Raw genomic sequence first — 19,225 nt, forward strand, 5'->3', positions numbered from 1 at the left:
AAGTATGGATGGTCTACTTGAGTATTTTTTGGGATAGACAGTGCTTGCTGTCTTAGATCAAATGGAAAAAACATCAGTTACAGTATGAAATACATTTTTTAAAATGCGTGACAGAGAACAAAGATTTCCTTGCACAAAAGCAATTTCTCTCTAGCTCACATGTTCCTCAAACACTCTGTAGCATCAAACATGTATTATGACTGCCCAACAGAAACAGCCTCCTTGTCCATTCAGCCGTTACAGAGCAATGTGTAATCATCAAAGTCACACATTCTCTACAAAATGAAGAAAGCTAACTATTACGGTTGAGTACTGAAGAGAGCAAACCACATTATTCTTCTGTTGACAAAAGACTCAGCCTTACTCTGTAGATGAGTTTTTCCAGGTTGAGATGACGAGCCATCAGGAGCACAAAGCTGTACCACTGTTCAACAGACATGGAGCAGAAGGTCTTTAGGATGACCACATCTGTCTCTTTCATGTTCGCAGGTGCTGTGGAGTTGCAATGACGCAGGTTGATCAACCAGGACAGGATCTGTTCGAGAAGAATTAAGAAAGTTATAGGATACAGGTAATATTGGCAACAGGAGCACAGGAGAAGGTACGTCATGCACTAAACAACAGACAGGTATGAACAATAATGCATTCACATCACTGATAGCAGATTTCTGCTTTCACGGTGATCTTAATATGGTAAACAGGCTTCCATATCCCTGTGGCAGTGTGGCATTTTGGAACCTAGTGAGTCTAAGTTCTCCTCCATTTAGTAATGAGTAGCATGTATTATGTTTGAGGACGGTTCAATTTTCCCTTTCTGAACACAAGAATCGTAATCTAACATGCTTGTCGAGACATTTTTAAATGGTGAAACAGCAAATGGACGTGTGTCCACCAGAACTAACTGTTCTTCAGGCTGGCAATCATGGAAATGTGTATGTCACACAGACTGTAATGTGTTACCTTCCGATGACAAACACAATTGAAATTATTTTCTCTGCATGCTTTGCTACATAATTTGCAGTTTAAAGGCGAAAACTTTCAGACGACAGCCTTTTATTCCACTAAGTCATGTCTGCTCTAAAGAAACAGTCCATGGAGACTGGCCAGCCACTGGGTGATTTTGATTAAGCCTGTAATTCATTATCCACTGTGCTGTAAAATCAACAGTTATTTATTTTTTTAGTCTCACTGATACTGTATAAAATAGGACAAGCTTGCTTCATTAAATGCACCTTCTGTGCCATTAGCTGAAGGTTACAGGGTTCTTCCCCAATGAAAGTGAAGTTACATTTACTGCAAGTTGCACCATGTAGCACCACCCTTAAGCAAAGTATATATGCTACATAGACCTCTTGAAAAAATACAATACAATGATGCAAGTCTCCATAATATGCTAATTAACAAAGGAAAATATGGCACAGATTTGAGGCTGCAGAAGTACTTCTCTTAAAGATACCACAATGGGCCTGCTGAACCTGAGAGTAAACACACCTGGTAAACACAAGTTATGAAAACATGTACCTTGTTCCACATCGTTTGCTGAGGAATTTAGGGAAATGATTAGTCTGCACCATTGCAGAGTCTCAGCAATTCAGTGTGTCCTCAGGTTCACGAAAGCTGTGACTAAATGTTTGCTTGTACACTTAACAGTACGTACTGTATGTAGAAATGGAGTGTGTGTATGCAGATGCACCTGCTTCACCTGTAAATTGCTGTTTGGTAGAGTGGTTTCCATCAGCAGGTGCAGAGTCACTGGATCAAAATCCATGTATTGCTGAACATCCAGAACAAAGGCTGTTTTATTTCTCAGCATCTCACTGACCGTCACCGCTCCTGGGAAGTAAACTGATATAAGTGATAGCCAGAAAGAATTTTTGTCTGTTTTTTTTTTTTTTTAAAAAACAAAACAAAACAAAACAAAACAAAACCTGCATATCTAGTGCCTTAATATTTCATAATTTATTATGTAGTGTAGAGTCACAGTTGCATTCACTACCATAGGATGGGTGCTACAGCTGCCTTAAGTGTCTTCACATGTAGCTTTTTTGTTTTATAAGGAGAGTGACCTTTAAATACAGCTATGTCTGGCTGCTGTTTAGGCAGAGAGGACACCTTCAGAAGGTGAAAAAGCACAGCATTCAATGACATGTTTTGTCAGCCTGCCAGTCACAATGAAGGAGACACGGCCTGATGTTTACAAGAGAAACGGACAATCACGGACAAAGTGAAGGTAGAGAAATAGGCTGCTGTAATAAGTTATCATTGTTAAATAATCAAGAAACAACTAAAGTGGTAACATCAGACACAAGTGAGGAACAGGTGAAATGAGCAGTCGGTTGTTATGGAAACAAGGTTTGTGATTTTCTAGCCATAGCAAACCAGACAGCAACCTTTTAATACAAAAGTGACTGTAGCCTACATCTGAAAGTGGAGCTTAGATTATGTGTTTCTGATTTTAGGGTTCTGTTTCAATTATCAATTATATTTATCCTGAGAATTTTTTTTTTACTTATATTTTTTATTTTTATTTTTGATATTATTTGACTTGTCATATTTTTTTTTATGTATGAAATGTGACAGAAAAGTAAGAAGTATTTTGTAGTTATATTGTTGTGATTAACAGTTAGATTCATTCAGTTGTATCGTGACTCAGTCGATTCATAAACATGTTTTGCGAGTTGGACTGAGAAAAAAAAACACATAATGTGAAATACAGAAACTATTATAATATACAGAAATGTCTCACCCGGGGAGGTAATGGTAATATTGAGAGAGCTCAGGCTGCTGATGTCAAAGTCAAAACCCTGAGTCAGCACAGAGGTCCTGTAATCACATACATACATGCATGTAAACACACACACAAACATACACAGACAGAAACACAAACTGATAAATACAATTTAATCAGGAAATATACAAACTTTACTCTCATTTCAGTAAAATAAGATGCTACCAGGCATCCTGCAAGCTAAATGGGCTGAGGTGAAGATTCAGTTGAACCAACACGAGGAAACTTTGTCTATTGGCTCCAGACAACAGCAATAGGTAGCTTTAATACCCTTAAAATCCTGTGAGGTGAAGTTCATATTAAAAATATAAAAGCAACATAAAAACATAAAAACATTTCAGAAGGATGAAGACAATGCCAGTACCAGTTTGCCCTGACACTGTAGGAGCTGGGATCCCCGATGACAGTCTGGAAGATGGTATCAGCCATAGAGGTTATGTTCATCAACAGACTTTCGACCAGGATCTCTAGGCTGGGCAAAAAAGTGTGGCACAGCTGACCAGGCTCTAAGGAGAGGGACCGCATCAACAGACGGACAAACTCCATACTCTCCAAGGCACACACCTGCAACAAATCAGACACATGAGCACCATAAGGAGTTTCTGACAGAGTGTGAGCAAAACTTTAAAGACTGATGATTTTTGACTATAAGACATTGGGTCAACCACTTTAAAACCACACAGTGTCATAACTGGAATACAGCATGAGCACCACCAGCTGATCAGTGTTTTCAGATATTGTGAGGTACTGTTTTTTCTTCATTATGATGAATGATAAATGTGTAGAAGTGACAGGGTTAACACGGAGACCTGGGATCTCAAGCGGCCGAGTTGCTTCATGAACTGTGGGTCTGTCACGCTGATTTGGAAGAGCTCAGTGGCTGTTTGAATGGTCTGCTGCAAGAGCATCAGGTTCTCTGTGAAGGGAGGGAGACAATGGAAAGAGAGGGGGGAAAAATTAGGGTGAGAGAGGTTATTAGAGTTAGAGAGAAAGATGGGACGGGTGAGGGAAAAGAGGGCAATAAGGTCTGTAAGGTGACAGAATAACATGACATCCCACTGGGCTTCATTACGACTACCGCCATTACAGGGCAGCCTCGTCAGGCAGCGAGCAGCAAATGATGTGCTTAAAGTGAAGCCCAGTGCGGGACTGATGGGGCCAGAAGGGCCAGCAGTACTAGATGCTGTCGTGCATTAAAACACATCTGACAAGCCCTTAGAAAGGCACCACCTCAGGTAGCAAGATGTGATGACAGAATATTTAATTAGGCCAAAATTAGACAATGGTGATGTTTAATCTCAGGGTGCTCAATACCTAGAGGCCTTTGTAATTACAACAGTTCACTCTGTGTGCGTGCATGTGTGTGTGAAGAATATGAACGGGTTTGCAGAGAAGTGAAGCTCCTGCTGCTTACAAAGTGATGCTATGCACTAAAAACATTATCACACAAGCACAGGCGTCGATTAAAAGGAGGTCATAGATGTCCACTTGTGTGAGTGCAAGGGGAGACGTTTAGCGAGGGCGGACAGGATAAGTGATTGAATTCTACTTTGCTAATGAGATTTAAAAAGGTGCTGAGTGGCTTTCTGCTGGAGAAGGGCCATATGGCCTTGGGCTCTTTGGGAGCTCAAGCTAAGCTGGTGTGAAGTCTTATTCCTCATATCTCCAGAATGAATTATGCCACACTGTAATCATGTATACAATAACAACAGCATTAACAAAACGTTTTATGGTCTTCCCATGGTCAGAGAAAAAAGGTGGCACTGTTCCAAGCTGTGCAACTATTTAATGGCACAGGCTGGCAGACTGTGTTTATACATATTGTCACAGCATGTACGTAAATACAAGGTACAGCATAAGTGGTTCTACAGTACAGCAACAATTGAAAGAGCTATGAGTGGGAAGGAATTCACTGCAGAGTCAGTAGATAAAGTTAAGTTGGAGAAACTGAAAGGATAAAGCATAATTCATTTGGGGATTCTCCATTTAACTAATGAGTGCACATTTGCCATTATAAAGCTGCCCTTGGTCCAAGAAGCCTCTAAATATCCACACTGAGTCACAGAGACCGTAGATCTGAACTGCAATGTTACCTTGAGACTCATTGGCCAGAGCTCTGGTGATATTTTTAAGCAGAGAGGAGAATGGAAAGCCAACAGGAAGCATATCAGCAGCATTTGCCAGGAGATCCATTGATGACCTGGGGAAGATTAAACAAGGACTGTTTACGAAACAGGGGCAAATGGGAGAAACATGCTGATGAAAAATTTGGCAAAAGGGCAATATTAAAAGCTATTTCTCAAGATCTCAAGCTATATACTAGAGTTTACATAAAACAAAAGGAGCAAAAATATTTGTTTTATTTTTTTTTCCCCCCGATTCCTGAAGCTATATTTAGCAAATAAACACTTACATTTGAAGTGCTCCCGGTAGAGTGACAGCAGAAAGCACCCCAAGGACAGCATTGATGGTCTCTTCCCGAGAGGCATTCAAGCCCCACGGCATGTCACTTGTAACTCCGTTCAACACAACACTCAGATCAGGATTGGTAAAGAACATGTGCACTGTCTCCATAACTTCTCCTGTCGTAGGAGGGACTGACAGGGCGTGGAACATGGCAGGGTAGTTGATGTTGAACAGGTCTACGAAGTCATCCATGGGGTCCCTTGTTGGCATCAAGGGAGCCTCGCGCCTGTTTCGGATCTTCATCGAATGGTTACCACCCATCATTTTCAGCTGAAACATACCCTGATGTTGCATGGGAGGCAGAAGACCACCAGTGGTCACCAACTGCCTCAGCATTGCAATTATGTTTCTAGCTAGGTCTTCAAACTGCCCCGCATCTGCTGGCATGTCCACAGTCTGGGCCAGGGCAGACAAGATAGACCTGAGGATGTCATATATTTTGGGCAGTGCCTGGGTCAGCAGATCCAGCCCAGACGCTTGAGTGGAGGCCAACCACATGAACATCTCGTCCACTTTCTGTACAATCAAGTTTGTGTCATTGGATGCCAGGAATTGCTCCAAGGCATGGTAAACCATAGGTGCATCCCCAAATATATACAGATCGATCATCAGTTTGACGGCTTGTCTCATTACGTTGGTTAGAGATGTCGCACTGAGTCCAGAAATATCTCCGCTCATCATGGTGAAAATGTCATCTGAAGTGATGTTCGCAGAGGTTAGGAAGATCATTGCTACCTGTTTGAGGAGGTCCTGGGATGAGCTGCTGTCTTGAACAAGATGGACATTGCTCAAAAAGTGATGCAGTGCTTTCTCCATAGCTTCAATGTAAGTATGGAGGGATGGGGCCACATTAAGCAGCTCATCTGTGAGCATTCTGATATAAGACAAGCTGTAGAGGGGAGAGAAATTCACTGAATGTCAGGTTAAGTTCATTCTTCAGAAATAGTCTCATATATGAAATATCAATGTGAATAAGGAAAGTTTGAGATGATTTGTAAAGACTAGAGCATTTCTATAGACAATGGACTAAGGATTAATTCTCAACTTTCCAACCTTACCAACTTTCACTCAAACCAGTTTTGTATTCACTTCCTCAATAGTATGATTCCATATTTTGCCAGGAGTAATGTTTCTCCATCATTATGCTTTATACTTATTCGCATAGTTTTCCCATTTCATCCTCAATAATAGACTGTGGAGTCTTTCCGCTGTGATCAATGATCTATAACTCATGTAGTCAGACCTGATTCATTCCCTGCGATATGCAGAATGCGATGCTTATCACCATGCCCAGCTCATTACTGCAGCTGGTGTATAAAGGGAAATCAATTTTAAGAGGATGTCTCAGTTAGCTGAATCATGGTTAAGCTACTATCTGTGCAGGCCTCCCTGTTTTCAGCCAGACTGGCATTAAATTAATCAAGTTGAATGCAAATGTGATCACCCCAATTCCTTGTGTAATTATGTATGAATCAAATTGGCCTGACTGGTGCATTGTGGATAATGTTGTAACAACAAATGAAGCGGCAAGTTCATGTGTAGGTGAGTCTGTGTTCATGGGTTTGCTTGAAGAGAAACTGACTCTTTACTGAATTCAATGGAAATGGACAGAACATTTCCACAGTCGATTAAAACACTGTTAAATGTGATCAAACTGTCATGTTCAGTGGGTTTTGCTTTGTTGCTACACTACTTTTTGATGACTGCACCACACTGTCCTCATATTCTATGGATGCACTGTAGCCTGTTCTGCCTTATCTACTGAGACCTCAGGAACAAAAGTATGCCATGATTGGTTTCTCATGTCATCATGACATAATCTGATTGTAGCTGTAAATAGTCACCTGTTTTGTAACTGCATGTCCTGGAGCTGCTTGTACCAGTAAAGCTGATCCTCAGGGCTCATAGGCTGGCCTGTCAGCATAGAAAGTTGGCTGGAGAAAGTCATGATGAGCTGCTGTGTCACAAGTGTTCGGTTAACACTGGCTTGGTAGAGAAGTTGTACGGTCATGACAATCCTAGCAGCTGCGGCACTCACAGTCACTGGTCCCACATCCATGTGCTGTACAGATAACATACAGCAGAAATGGACTGTTAGCAACTGGCAGCTTTCTCTGTGTGTAAACACTGCCACCAAGTGGTAAAGGTGTTAACTGCACTTGAATAAGTATTAAATGTGTGGCACATATTTCAATATTTCAGTCCAGTCTGACAAACAAATTAAAATGTAATATCCTCATAACAAATTAGTTTCACTGCAATTTCCCATTCAATTTAGCAAGCCTCTGCTCACGCTCATGCTCAGGTGGGAGTAGACAGTCTGGGCAGCAGCATGGGCCTCCAAAACAGGCTGCAGGCTGATGTTGCACCACATAGCCATTGTGTCATGGCTTAATCCTGCTGCCTCTCTTACTGGCCCCCATACTATGAGAGCTTCACTGCACTTCAATGTGCCATTAGCCTAGAGGGAAAAATGTCAACAAAAAGACAAATGTGTCATTGTGTTTCACATGCATTGTTCAGAGAAAACTGGTTCAGAAGCAAGACAAAAATGAACACAGAACAAAGTGTGGGGGGAAACAAAAGCCAGTGGCACAGGGGAGATATCCTAATCTCTCTGTTCTTGCAGTTCATGGAAAGCAAAGAAAAGGGCAGAAGTCTCACACAGGTATCATCGGTTCTCGCAGGCTGACACACCAGGTACACACCCACACATACGGAACGCACCCACCAAATGTATGTGCATATACACTGGGCCAACTATAGAGTTTCTGCCACGTCAGATTAACACATAAATAGTGTTCTGCTACACTGTATACTAATGATAACAAAGCATGAAAAAAATATGTAATAAGGCCTGATAATGGCATTAAACAATAAACATGATATTAACTGTGAAAGTAATAGTGTATTTTGTACAATACACTGAGGTATATTAACTGGACATTAATAATAATTTAATGTGACAGTTTGACATTTCGGTAAGCACACCTGTTTGCTTTCTTGTCAGGAAATGAGCAGCTCAGCTTCTCTATAAAAAATAGGCTACTACCATCAACATATTATGCAAAGGGTAATGTGCTGTTTTTAGCCTTAGATGTTATTTGTGTTAATTAGTGAGCTAGTATGGGTATTTTATTGCCTTTGAATAGATCCCGGGTAGCTATCTAACTGCTGGCAAGAAAGCAAATAAGTGCTTTTTCCAAAATGTCTAACTGCTCCTTTAAATAAACCACAAAACATTAGCTATCAAAGTTACCACTAGTGACACCATGTCAGAGGGGATGATTCTATATTGTACACGAGATGGCCTTCTATCATTGTCAGTAAAAAGTAAGCACTGACTGAGGTACATTCTTACATTTGGATGAGTCATAAATGACTTAAGTAACAAATCCCAGCCAATGTCCAGTCAACAGCCTCATCTTGATTATGTCACTCAAAGCTGAGTCTTACCCACATGTTATCTTTGTCCTGGTATAACAATGTTGTCTGTCAAAAGTAGTTTCAAGGATAAATAAACATGCAAATGCCTATGTAGGAGGGTGGAACTGACTGGTTCTATACCTACAAAGAACAACATGACATTACTGTGCTCTCTCATCTTGTGACGCCAAGATGAAAGAGAGGTATTGTTAACTGCAATAATGCATGAAGATTCATGCGACGATGCAGTTGCTCTCGCACACACAAATACACATGCATGCATTTCTACAAAAAGCACCCGCGAATGACTGTGAATGCACTCAAACAAAATGATTCAGTATGTGCAAATACCATCTCCCAGAAAACAGCCTAACCTGCTGAGCTGCCTCCATCGTGCGTGCAATGGCAAACTGCATTCTCTCTGAGACCAAAGACAAGTTGAAATGACTGGAGTTCAGAGACTGTGCGATTTCTCTCATCAGGGTCAGCACAGGTATCTGAAGGCTTAGTACCAACGCTGGGAGGAGAAAAAACAAAAGGTTTGACCAATGTGAACGGCTTACTAAAAAATTACTTATATAAGTTTAGGGGAAAAAAGCAATAATTAATAACAATAAATGTGAAATAAATCTACTAAAAATAAGGAAACTGTTTCAGGTATTTTAAGGTGTATCAAGTCATAAAAGGTGCTGCACACAGTTGAATCACTGAACAGTCTATCCTTGTCCTGGCTAGACTAATGTCAGACAATAACCTTCCTGTTAAGTAGTGTTCTCACCATTCTCTGCTTGCATGGTGTTCACAACACTTCCAATGCTTTTTTCAAACAGCGGGATAACATATGAGACATTGTTCCATAACTCTGTTCCCTCAAGTGTTGACAGTAGGGCTTCCAGCATCTTTTCAAGTCTGCAACAAAACACAAGGCCTTTGGTTTAGGGCAATCACAGAGGCAAATAAAATAAATAAATACAGACCTGAAATTTACAATCATCTCACACAGGCATACAAAACATGCAAATTAATATTAGCATGCCATTTACCCACCACAAAGTAATTACTTTCCACTGCAAGCGGCAATTAAACTTACTTGTCCCATGTGTCTTGGTCTGTGTGTCCAGTCATCACCTGCTCTAGGAATGGGGAAAGGTAAGCAAAGCCCTCCAGAAATGAAGCAACTATGCGATCTAAAACTGGGCTTCCTGGGCTTCCCATGAAGAGCGGCCAAAGCATGCTCACGAGTTTGCCCATCTGAAAATGAAAAAAAAAAGGGTTTTCATGAATTTCACGTGATTCAATGCAAAACCTAGGTTAACTACAAGGGTTGTGTTGTGCATGACATTTAATAACCATCAAATATGACACAAATGCAGAGTATAGAGCACATAGCTTCGATAAAAGATAAGATTATGTTTTTCAGTGGCAACGAGAGATGTCATTGTGATGTTTGATAAGCATTTTATTTTAATGTAATGTTTGATTTGCAGACAATACAAATATTTCATTTTCCACACATGAATTCACACTAAACTTACTAAAAATTAGATAAAACAAACAAAAATGAATGAACTTCTCATACATGCATGTTTTAAGCCTTACCTGGCAAATAATTATTTGCACATTTCCTACTGATGCATTCTCAAGACTTGCCCAGAGACTCATGTTGCCTGAAATGATAAGAAATATTATTCACAAAGTGGACTTTAGTGTCAAACACAGAAACATAATCCTCTATCTAAAACTTGGAGCACTGTGCTACTTTGATCCACATCTCTCAGGCTGTCTGGCTTCAAAACTTGAATAATGGAGTTCACTCCATCAGAGTTCATCAGAATTCAACATATCCACCTACAGCGACTCTGAGAAGCTGACTTGCCTTGGCCAGACTCCAAGATGAAGTGAGTGATGTTAATGAACACAGAAACATAGGCCTGGGCTGTGCTGTTTGGTGGAAGGAGGCTCTGGATGGTCATCATCTCATTCAAAATCCTTGAGAAACAAAGTAAATCAGCATCTCACATCTGAACATGTCTCATCAAAAGATCATGTCTCATCAAATTTAATCAAAGGATTGTGGTTTAAATTATCCATCTGGTCCGGTGGTTGGTAATTATGAGCATTGGAATGCAGAGGCCTGATGGCACTTACTATAATTAGCAATTTTCTGTGATTCAAGATGAATACAATTAACTTCTATTGACTAGCTGGTGATCCATTGTTGATGCTGATTATAGCTGCTTTATGCATTAAATCCTTAATTAATTACAACATCATGTTCTGATCTTACGATGGCATTACAAGAAGCTAACACAGCAGGACTACATTATTGTACTCACATTTGATTCCAGTTGTCTGGTCCACTAACTGTGGAGATGCTCTCAAAATATGTGGTGATTACTTTGATTCCAGAAAGCAGGTATACAGCAAACATGTCTGGTATTGTCTGTTGGACAATGTGCTCAGCTCTAGTGAGGATAAAGAGGGAGATGTTGCGTGATGAGGCAAAACTCATCTCTGGTTGGACAATGAGCTTTAATGAATCCTGCACAATTTCCAGGATGTTCTTCTGTACAGACAGCGGCAGGGGGCCCGTGACTCCGGTCAGGATCTCTATGGCACTTTGGACTGCTTCCAAGATGGCGGCTAAGAAGTGATCACTCTGCAGGCCACCTGGTTGCTCTGCAGCCATTAGGGCTTTGCTCAGGGACTGGGTGATATTGTCAATGATAGAGAGGTAGGCCAGCTGATTATCACTGAGAAAAGGAACCACCGTCTGCAGCAGGTGCTGGAAGTCTTTAAGAGGGGTGGACATATTTATGGAGGGGTTTCCCCATTGGAACATACTAGTGAGGGCCAATGAGGCATTGGGTTGTTTCATCCAGCTCTCTATGAGGTCAAGGTATATGTTTATTTGAAACTCAATGGCATTCAGAATGGTTGTGTTAAACATCGGCTCTGAGCCATAAACCATGTTATTCTGAACCTCTAGGTTGAGCTTTATTAAATCAAATAGACGCCGGAGAAGCTGAACAATTGTTTGGCCAATTTTACTCACCCCTACACCATCTATTGGGTACTGGAGGCTGTTTATCAGGACCTCAATGTGGTTACTGACAAACACAGAGAAATCTGTCTGTGCAAGCTGTAATGTCACTTGCATTTGTGTGAGCTCGAAAAATGGATGGAGGAGCTCTGAGATGGCGCTGTTGCTGGTGATATTTTCTAGCCTCCGTAAGTACCATTCCACAATCTGCAGATACACTGTCTGGGCATACACAGGGTCCATCATCAAGGTGGTGTTAAAATTGCTGAATGGTTCTGTGTTGGCAATTAGTTTTATCAGACCCTCCACCACTTTGATTTCATTCATGATCTCTGGTGTGTCCAGCTGATTCAACTGGAGGGTCATCTTAATATTAGCCAGGATGCTGGTCAAGGTGTGCACAAGAACCATGTTTGGATTGGAGCTGAAGTTAACATGCACAACATCTCTGAAAGTGTTATTGACAATTAATGGGATGAGGGAGAGGATGGAAGTCTCATTTTGGAGATATGGTACATGTATCAGGAAACCGCTGACATCATTTATCAATCCCATAACACACTGGACTGTCACCATTGAGTCTTGTTGTGGTTCGAAACACTGGCGAGTACTGATAGTCCCTATATTAACCATCAGCTGGTTAATGTTGGCAGCTCCAGCTTGTGCAGCAAAGTTATTCAGATCCTCAAGGGTCAGGTTTGACTGTCTCAGAGCATTCTGGACATCAGACACAGAAATATTTGGTGTAACCATGAGCAATCTGATGAAATGAAGAGTCTGTTTGACTGTTACCACAAAGGCAGCATCATTTGGGTGCAGGAGGAGTGAGAAGAAGCTGGTTGCAAGTTCCTCATATTCCCGTCCCACCAGAACAGAGTTGGTTGCAGCTACTTTGATGGTGACACTTCCATCAGCTGAGAGCATCAAGTCAAATATCTGATCAAGGAATGTGAGGATCTCTGAGATTCCAGCCAAACAGTCCTGGCCTGCTGCACATTTGTTCATCTGATTCTGCAGAGCTTTGAAATCGTGTAGAAAGCGAGAAGCTTCTTGTTGGACCTCCTGTGGTAGGAATGCTACAAATTTCTGGATAACAATGTTCTGAGCAGCATCTGGTCCCATCTGAGTCAGGTTCTGAAGACTCTCAGGGGTGAGGAGGTTGATAAAATCCTTAGAAAGCAGGTGGAGGATCAGTGACTTGCGCTGCGCTTAGCTGCCCACTTGGTAACGGGGCGTGTTCAATTTTTCGTAGTCTGTACATAGACATCACCAATTCTTGAAGTTGGCGTATGTAACCAAGAATGATGTTAGTTGGGTCACCATTTGGGGAATTCATCACTGTTCTCAGTAGCTCAATGGAACTAAGGATGGCCTCTACGATGCCTGCTGATGTTTGATTGGTGAAAGGCTGGATGGCTTTTCTCAAAAGGGCCACTTCGTCAGGGTGGAAGTAGTCAGAATAGATAAGCAGACTGTGCCCCATCATGTGTGGGAGAGACATAGTGAGGTTACCCTCCAAGGAAAGGAATTTCATCACCAGCTGCTCAAGCTCAGGCATTGTTGGGTCTGTCTCATTGAAGGTAAAAATGTGCTGGTTGTGCCTGCCAAGCTTTGATGCAATATCAAGCACTGTGGAGACATTAATGGGGCTGTCACTAAGGAACAGAGGCAACAGTGGTGCCAGACCTGTGGACTGCAACAGATTATTAAGGTGGGGAAGCATGACATGAGGGTTTGAGATGCTGCTGTCAGGAAGGGTGAAGACAGTCTGGAGAAAGTTATCCAAGTTATGCATCAGGTTAATCAGGTAGACAGAGAGTGCATTTCCGCCTTTGATTTCTTCTTTCAAAAATGATGCTGCCAGATGTTTAGTGAAGTCACCATACACATGCTGCAACAGTCTTAAAGTTCCTTTGAGACTACTACAGAGAAAAGAGAAGAGAAAAAATATGTCAGAATCTTACAAAATCGTCTGGTGTTGTAACTTGTCTACTGGTACTATGCCAAATTCAACATTTTGTGCATAGATGCTGGTGAGAAAAATACATTTGCGGTTTTTACAGGGGTTATGTACTGGGACTATTTCTTGGCCAAGTTCAATGACTCCCTGGAGTTTTGTCATCACTAGGAGGCTGCTGGGCAACCATGAAACAATTCTATACATAGCTTTAAAACTACTAATATCAATGAATGAGGCGATGCTAACAGTTTCCAGTCTTTATGCTAAGCAGCTGCTGGCTGTAGCTTTATATTTAACAGAAAGATAGAATAGTGGTATCTATCTTCTCAATGAACCCTGACTCAGTGAGACATCATTCATTAAAACTAACAAGATTAGTCACTTACTTCACGAGGAGTTCTTCACTTGGTGACATCAGAGCCTGAGTCACTGTGTGAACAAACTGTGGCCAGTTCAAACCAGTGTCACAATGAATGGCCATGGTGAAGCTGTCAACAGAACCTAAAGGGGAAGGTAAACACATCAAATACATAACTGAATTGGTTGAGTTTATTTTACTATGTTAGACAAATCATTACTTGTCTCTAAGTAAATTTGTTTTGGCACTTTAAGAATGGTTCATTTTGGAATATTATTTTGGGGGAATTTACTGCACACTCCTCATAGAGTTTTCCTGTAGCAGTCCAGCTACATTCTCTGTCAATTAATATGCACATTACTTAACAAAGAAAAAAAAACACTGATGTTACACATTTCTTTTTGTTGGTCATCATTTACCAATAATTAATTCATTTATATGTTTATAAGTTGCTGTATACAAAGAGAAATGCAAGCAATTTTCCATATGACTATGCTAAAAAGCTCTTGTGGAGAAATAAAGAGGGGAGGGCAGACCAGAGCAGAGAAGAGAAGAAACTGGACTCACAGTTTGCCAGCTGAGATGTGACGCCAGGCCTGTAGTGCAAAACCCAGTTAATCGTGTGGAAGTAGCTCTTTACCATGGGCCACAGTTGACTCTGCTCAATCTTCTCTCCAAATTTCACCATGAACAAGAAAACACTACAGGTAAAGCAAAGCAAAAGTACAACACTGTTGAGGTAGTGAGCATGAAATGAGATATTGTACACATTACCAAAAACATGTCATGGTGAAAAACCAAATCTCCTATTCACCTGTTTTTTCTTCCTTCCACTAAATTCACTGAAATCAGTGATTTGAATAACTTTGTCAAACTCAAATCAAATTTCTTCACTAGAAAAAAAATGTTGTTGGGCCTGAGCCTTACATCTTTTAAGTCTTATGACACTTTCTTTTGAGATTTTGAGATTGACTGTTAATTACAAACACAACATTTTAGTGTTTAGTGACAATCCATCAGTCATTTGATCAAACTGAAAGCAGATAGACAGAGTGCAGAACCACTTTGGAATGAAACCCAGCAGGTATACAGACAAAAAAGTTTTCAAGACCTTTGTTGAAGAGTCTCGGTAACATTTTGGGTGCTAATGTCTGGCATCCAGTTCATCCAGTATGCTCCACCCAGCTCTGTGCTCAGTCTGTACAAAAGCTCTCCAAACTGCATGCTGCTGTTGTTCAACTTGTGCCACTCAGAGAGAATCATGGGAAGTGTTACACTGTAGTCTGCTGAACCTGTGAGTGTGGCGTACAACTCTTCTGCCTGTAGAAACATAATATGAAATAGGATAAAAGAAACCCTGGCACATGAATTATGTTGTTTGTTTTTAATCAAAAAGTTTAACTTCAAGTATCTACAGATAAATGCATTAAAAGCAAATATCAAAGAGAACATCTTAAGGTATTTATTAAGAGTTTAATACTTAAAAACTCAACTAACTTCATTAGGAGCCAAGGATTCATAACATCAATTCTATATTTTTTACACAATAAGGGAATTTCACACAGAACTTTTTGATCAAATTTGGTATAAATCACTTTAGAACAAAATGCATTCGATGGATTTAACTTTTACCTTCTGAATCAGCGGCTGCCAGTCCATCAGTAGAGCATGCTGTAGAGTAGAGCTGTTTTGGCAGATCACTGATCTCAACACATCGACCTCTACGCTCTCTGCGTTTAACAGCCACTCAAAGGGACCCAGGAGATCCTCACATGTAACAGACTCAGATGCCAGACTCTAGTAAATGCAAAAACCAACCAACTGATGAGTGTTTGCTACTACTGTTTTTCATACTATCACCAAAAACCTCAAAAATGTAATCTAATGAAGTCATTTTTTGAGGTATAATGTAAACCTAATTGTCCTTGTAAGGGATTAATATATAAAGGCTTAGCAAACCTTTGTAATCGTTTCCATCACACTGTCCAGGATACGACCAATCCAAATGCTTGCCTCAGACTGGTTTGTCATCAACGTTAGATAAGCCCATTTGAGTTGATTGGCATCTTTCAGGACATTGGTCATAATTTCTGCAAACCAATGAAAGGGTTAACAACAAATGTACAGCAGAGTCAAAGCCAGGTCAGTTGACTACTGTCGTACAGAATTTTGGTTGAGGCTATAAAACAAAAGTTCATTTTCTGTTAAACCACCCACATGACTTACATTTCTGTTGCACAATATATCCCAGGGGGTTGTTTTGTTCATGAAGTATTCAAATTTTCCTTTATGTGTGTGCGTTTGTGTGTGTGTGTGTGTGTGTGCGTGCATGCGTGTGTGTCCATGTCCTGCATTGTAACTCCTGTAATCCTGCTTTAGGTCAGTGTTTTCTATCTTTCATTCAGTCCCTTGAGAAAGGGTGTGAACTGGTTCCATTCATGTCTAGGTTACACAGAATACAGTGTGCAATCCAGGTAAAGTTAACAATAGTGACAGTGGCAGTATGTGACAAAAAAGTAAGCCCTGCTGCTTACACTGTATGTTCTGTGATTGTGTTCACTTTCAGGTTAAGACTCACTGCTCTTGATCTTTGATTGAAAGGCTTAATATAGAGTTTGTGTTCATCAAAATCAGTTTTATCATTACAGGAAACAATGTTGCCTCTGCTTGTAAGTACACATCAGTAGGAATAAGAAGGCTCTTTTGAACAGTGCTGAGAACAAAAGAGGTTATATTTTGAAACTGTCACTGCAATGAAACATTTCATATGATTTCTCCCACAGCAGGCCTTGTTGTAAGAAGGATATTATGCTGTCTCACCTTCTACAGTGTCTATGGTCAGTGTTCCCATTGTCATGGACTGAAAGCCAGTTCTGAGGATGGCCTGGACAACCATGTCCACCTCGGGGACAATTTTTATAATCTCCAGCACCACTTGACCAATGTTCAGAAACCTGCCAAAGTGTAAGCCCAAGGGGAAAAAAGTTTGGTTGACTTCAAGGTGTACAGAACAGAGGTTGAGAAAGGCAAATGGGTTAGAGACAATACAAGATGGTCTCCAGTATGAATTTATCAAAATGAAAAAAAGAAGAAGATAAAGTTCCTTTTATATCACAAAAGACGTTTTTCAACACGTTAAAAGATTCTGAGTTGTTGGGAAGATACATTTGCCAAATGATTCCCCAGACATTTTAAAGCCAAAATTTCCTGTCTCCACTGTGATAGTATAGTAATATGTGAAAATATTGAGAAGAAGGAAATGCATTTTGTTCGTCCAATTTGCTTTTTACTTTTTAGCATTTAATGGATTTGCTTCACAGCGAAGTAAAAGTATACAGCATGTAAAGAACAGACTGTGCTGTACTTACAGCTCCTCCTCAATATTTTGTGGTTGTGTATCTATGCTACGGCGGGCCCTCGTGATGTTGGAACCTCCCTGTCCTCCTGGGGATACACTTCCAATCAGACTGTGCAGCAGCCCTTTGGTGAAGGACAAATCATGTGGAGCAACATGCCTACTCCATGCCAGGAGAGCCTGGGAATAATATAGTTAAAATAAGGAGGGAAAAGAAAGTATGCAAACAGTGTTAGGGGTTTTTTGTTTGTTTCTTTGTTTTAACCACAAAGCCAAATTAATACTGAACTGTATGAGGAGTGTGCAGTGAATATGTGGATTAAATTCCCCCGAAATGATATTCCAAAATGCACATCCATTTTTAAAGTGCCAAAACAATATGAATAGGAAAAACTGACTTGGGAGTGTTTACACATCATTACAACATATCTAATTTGCTTTTACTAAGGGGTATATCTCTTTTTAAAATTAAGTCTATATTATTGTGAAATTCTAACTTTTGCACTATATACATTAAATGCAACAAGTTAAGTGCATTAATTGATATGACTTATGGCATTATCCTATAGAGATTTAATCAGGTATGAAAGGAGAAAGCTGATATCAACTAACCTGGTTAATTACTACACAGAATATGACAAATGTACATCACTGCTATATGTCAGCTTTGGACTATTAATTGATGTCCACCTGACTGTTTGAGCGAGTACACATAGAGTAATGACAGTGTTAGCTAACAGCTTCTGAATGGGAATTATCTCATCACAACACATCGACCGTGGTGGCAGCACTAATTGGGTATCCTTGAGGTTTCTGTTCCCCAGGTGCGACCTGGGAGTTGCAGTTGCTTGTTGCTATAGCCAACAGCTTTCTTGCGGCTGCAGACTAATTATTTGGTGCACTCTGAATGTAATTGCTTGTGAAGGTGGCACTTGAGAATGCAAATTAGGAGTAGAGACAGAAGAACACAGACAAGCTGCATGAGAGCCATTAAGACCACATATATCAAATAGCTGACTCCTTTCTGTTGATGATAACAACATTCTTATATTTCTAGCCTACCTGCTTTGCCACCTTGTCAGGGCTGATCCAACTCAGAAGCAGGTCCACAGTGCCTGTGCTGCACGCTGCTGTTAGCCAAAGTGGGTTACTGCTGTTGTCACACAGGTAGGAATGCACCATGTTCTTGTCCAGTGTAAGGCCGATAGCCTAGGACAGAGAGGACAGTTACAGTATTTATAATGGGACAGACTCTTGTTAAAGTGATGCCTCATTGGGAAAGAAAAGTATTTCCACAAATAATAAAACAGCGGATAAAGACTTGGTATTGCTCTTGTTATCTAACTCTCAGCACCAAAGTATTTCCCAAAATGTCAAACCCTTCCTTTAACTTGTAATTGTAAATTCAAATGCACCATCCCTGTTGTGGATCTGGTTTCTTAACTCAGGCTTCTGTGCTAGAAAGTAAAGTTAAATGGAACCAGACTGGCAATACTGGAGACAGAGCTGCTGTTTTTTTTTCTTTGTATATAAATCTTCATATTTGCAACATATAATGTGAAATTACACGAAATTCCACCGAAGGGAAAATATAGGTTAAACAATGTATGCCATTTAATGTTTATTAATGTAGTATACTGCATGCAGATATATAATGTAACACGTACCTTGTCCAGTGGTATCTGGACCTCTTGTAGAACATGTCGCACCATTTCACTTAGTGAGTCATTGTGCAACGTGACAACATCTCCGAGGGGAATGGACACATCTAAGCAGAATCAAATCACAGACGTCACAGTTTAATGGTGTATCAGTACAGAACCTGACTG

At 40.5% G+C, this 19,225-nt stretch overlaps 1 protein-coding gene across 1 annotated transcript in view; it reads right to left on the minus strand.

The window, feature by feature from the left end:
* The window catches only part of abca12 (ATP-binding cassette, sub-family A (ABC1), member 12), a 57,132-nt gene that overhangs the window by 30,863 nt on the left and 7,044 nt on the right, over positions 1 to 19,225 (minus strand). The window contains 25 exon segments of the mRNA XM_051070549.1: positions 365 to 535; positions 1,703 to 1,833; positions 2,747 to 2,823; positions 3,153 to 3,352; positions 3,598 to 3,704; positions 4,882 to 4,988; positions 5,202 to 6,143; positions 7,099 to 7,316; positions 7,548 to 7,715; positions 9,055 to 9,197; positions 9,459 to 9,589; positions 9,771 to 9,931; positions 10,280 to 10,347; positions 10,557 to 10,669; positions 11,017 to 12,911; positions 12,913 to 13,645; positions 14,070 to 14,184; positions 14,609 to 14,742; positions 15,153 to 15,361; positions 15,674 to 15,838; positions 16,001 to 16,131; positions 16,862 to 16,995; positions 17,410 to 17,576; positions 18,459 to 18,605; positions 19,064 to 19,164. Of these exon segments, the coding sequence (XP_050926506.1) occupies positions 365 to 535; positions 1,703 to 1,833; positions 2,747 to 2,823; positions 3,153 to 3,352; positions 3,598 to 3,704; positions 4,882 to 4,988; positions 5,202 to 6,143; positions 7,099 to 7,316; positions 7,548 to 7,715; positions 9,055 to 9,197; positions 9,459 to 9,589; positions 9,771 to 9,931; positions 10,280 to 10,347; positions 10,557 to 10,669; positions 11,017 to 12,911; positions 12,913 to 13,645; positions 14,070 to 14,184; positions 14,609 to 14,742; positions 15,153 to 15,361; positions 15,674 to 15,838; positions 16,001 to 16,131; positions 16,862 to 16,995; positions 17,410 to 17,576; positions 18,459 to 18,605; positions 19,064 to 19,164 (6,668 nt within the window).

This window comes from Lates calcarifer, linkage group LG1 (genome assembly GCF_001640805.2).
Source record: "Lates calcarifer isolate ASB-BC8 linkage group LG1, TLL_Latcal_v3, whole genome shotgun sequence".
Taxonomy (NCBI): domain Eukaryota; kingdom Metazoa; phylum Chordata; class Actinopteri; family Centropomidae; genus Lates; species Lates calcarifer.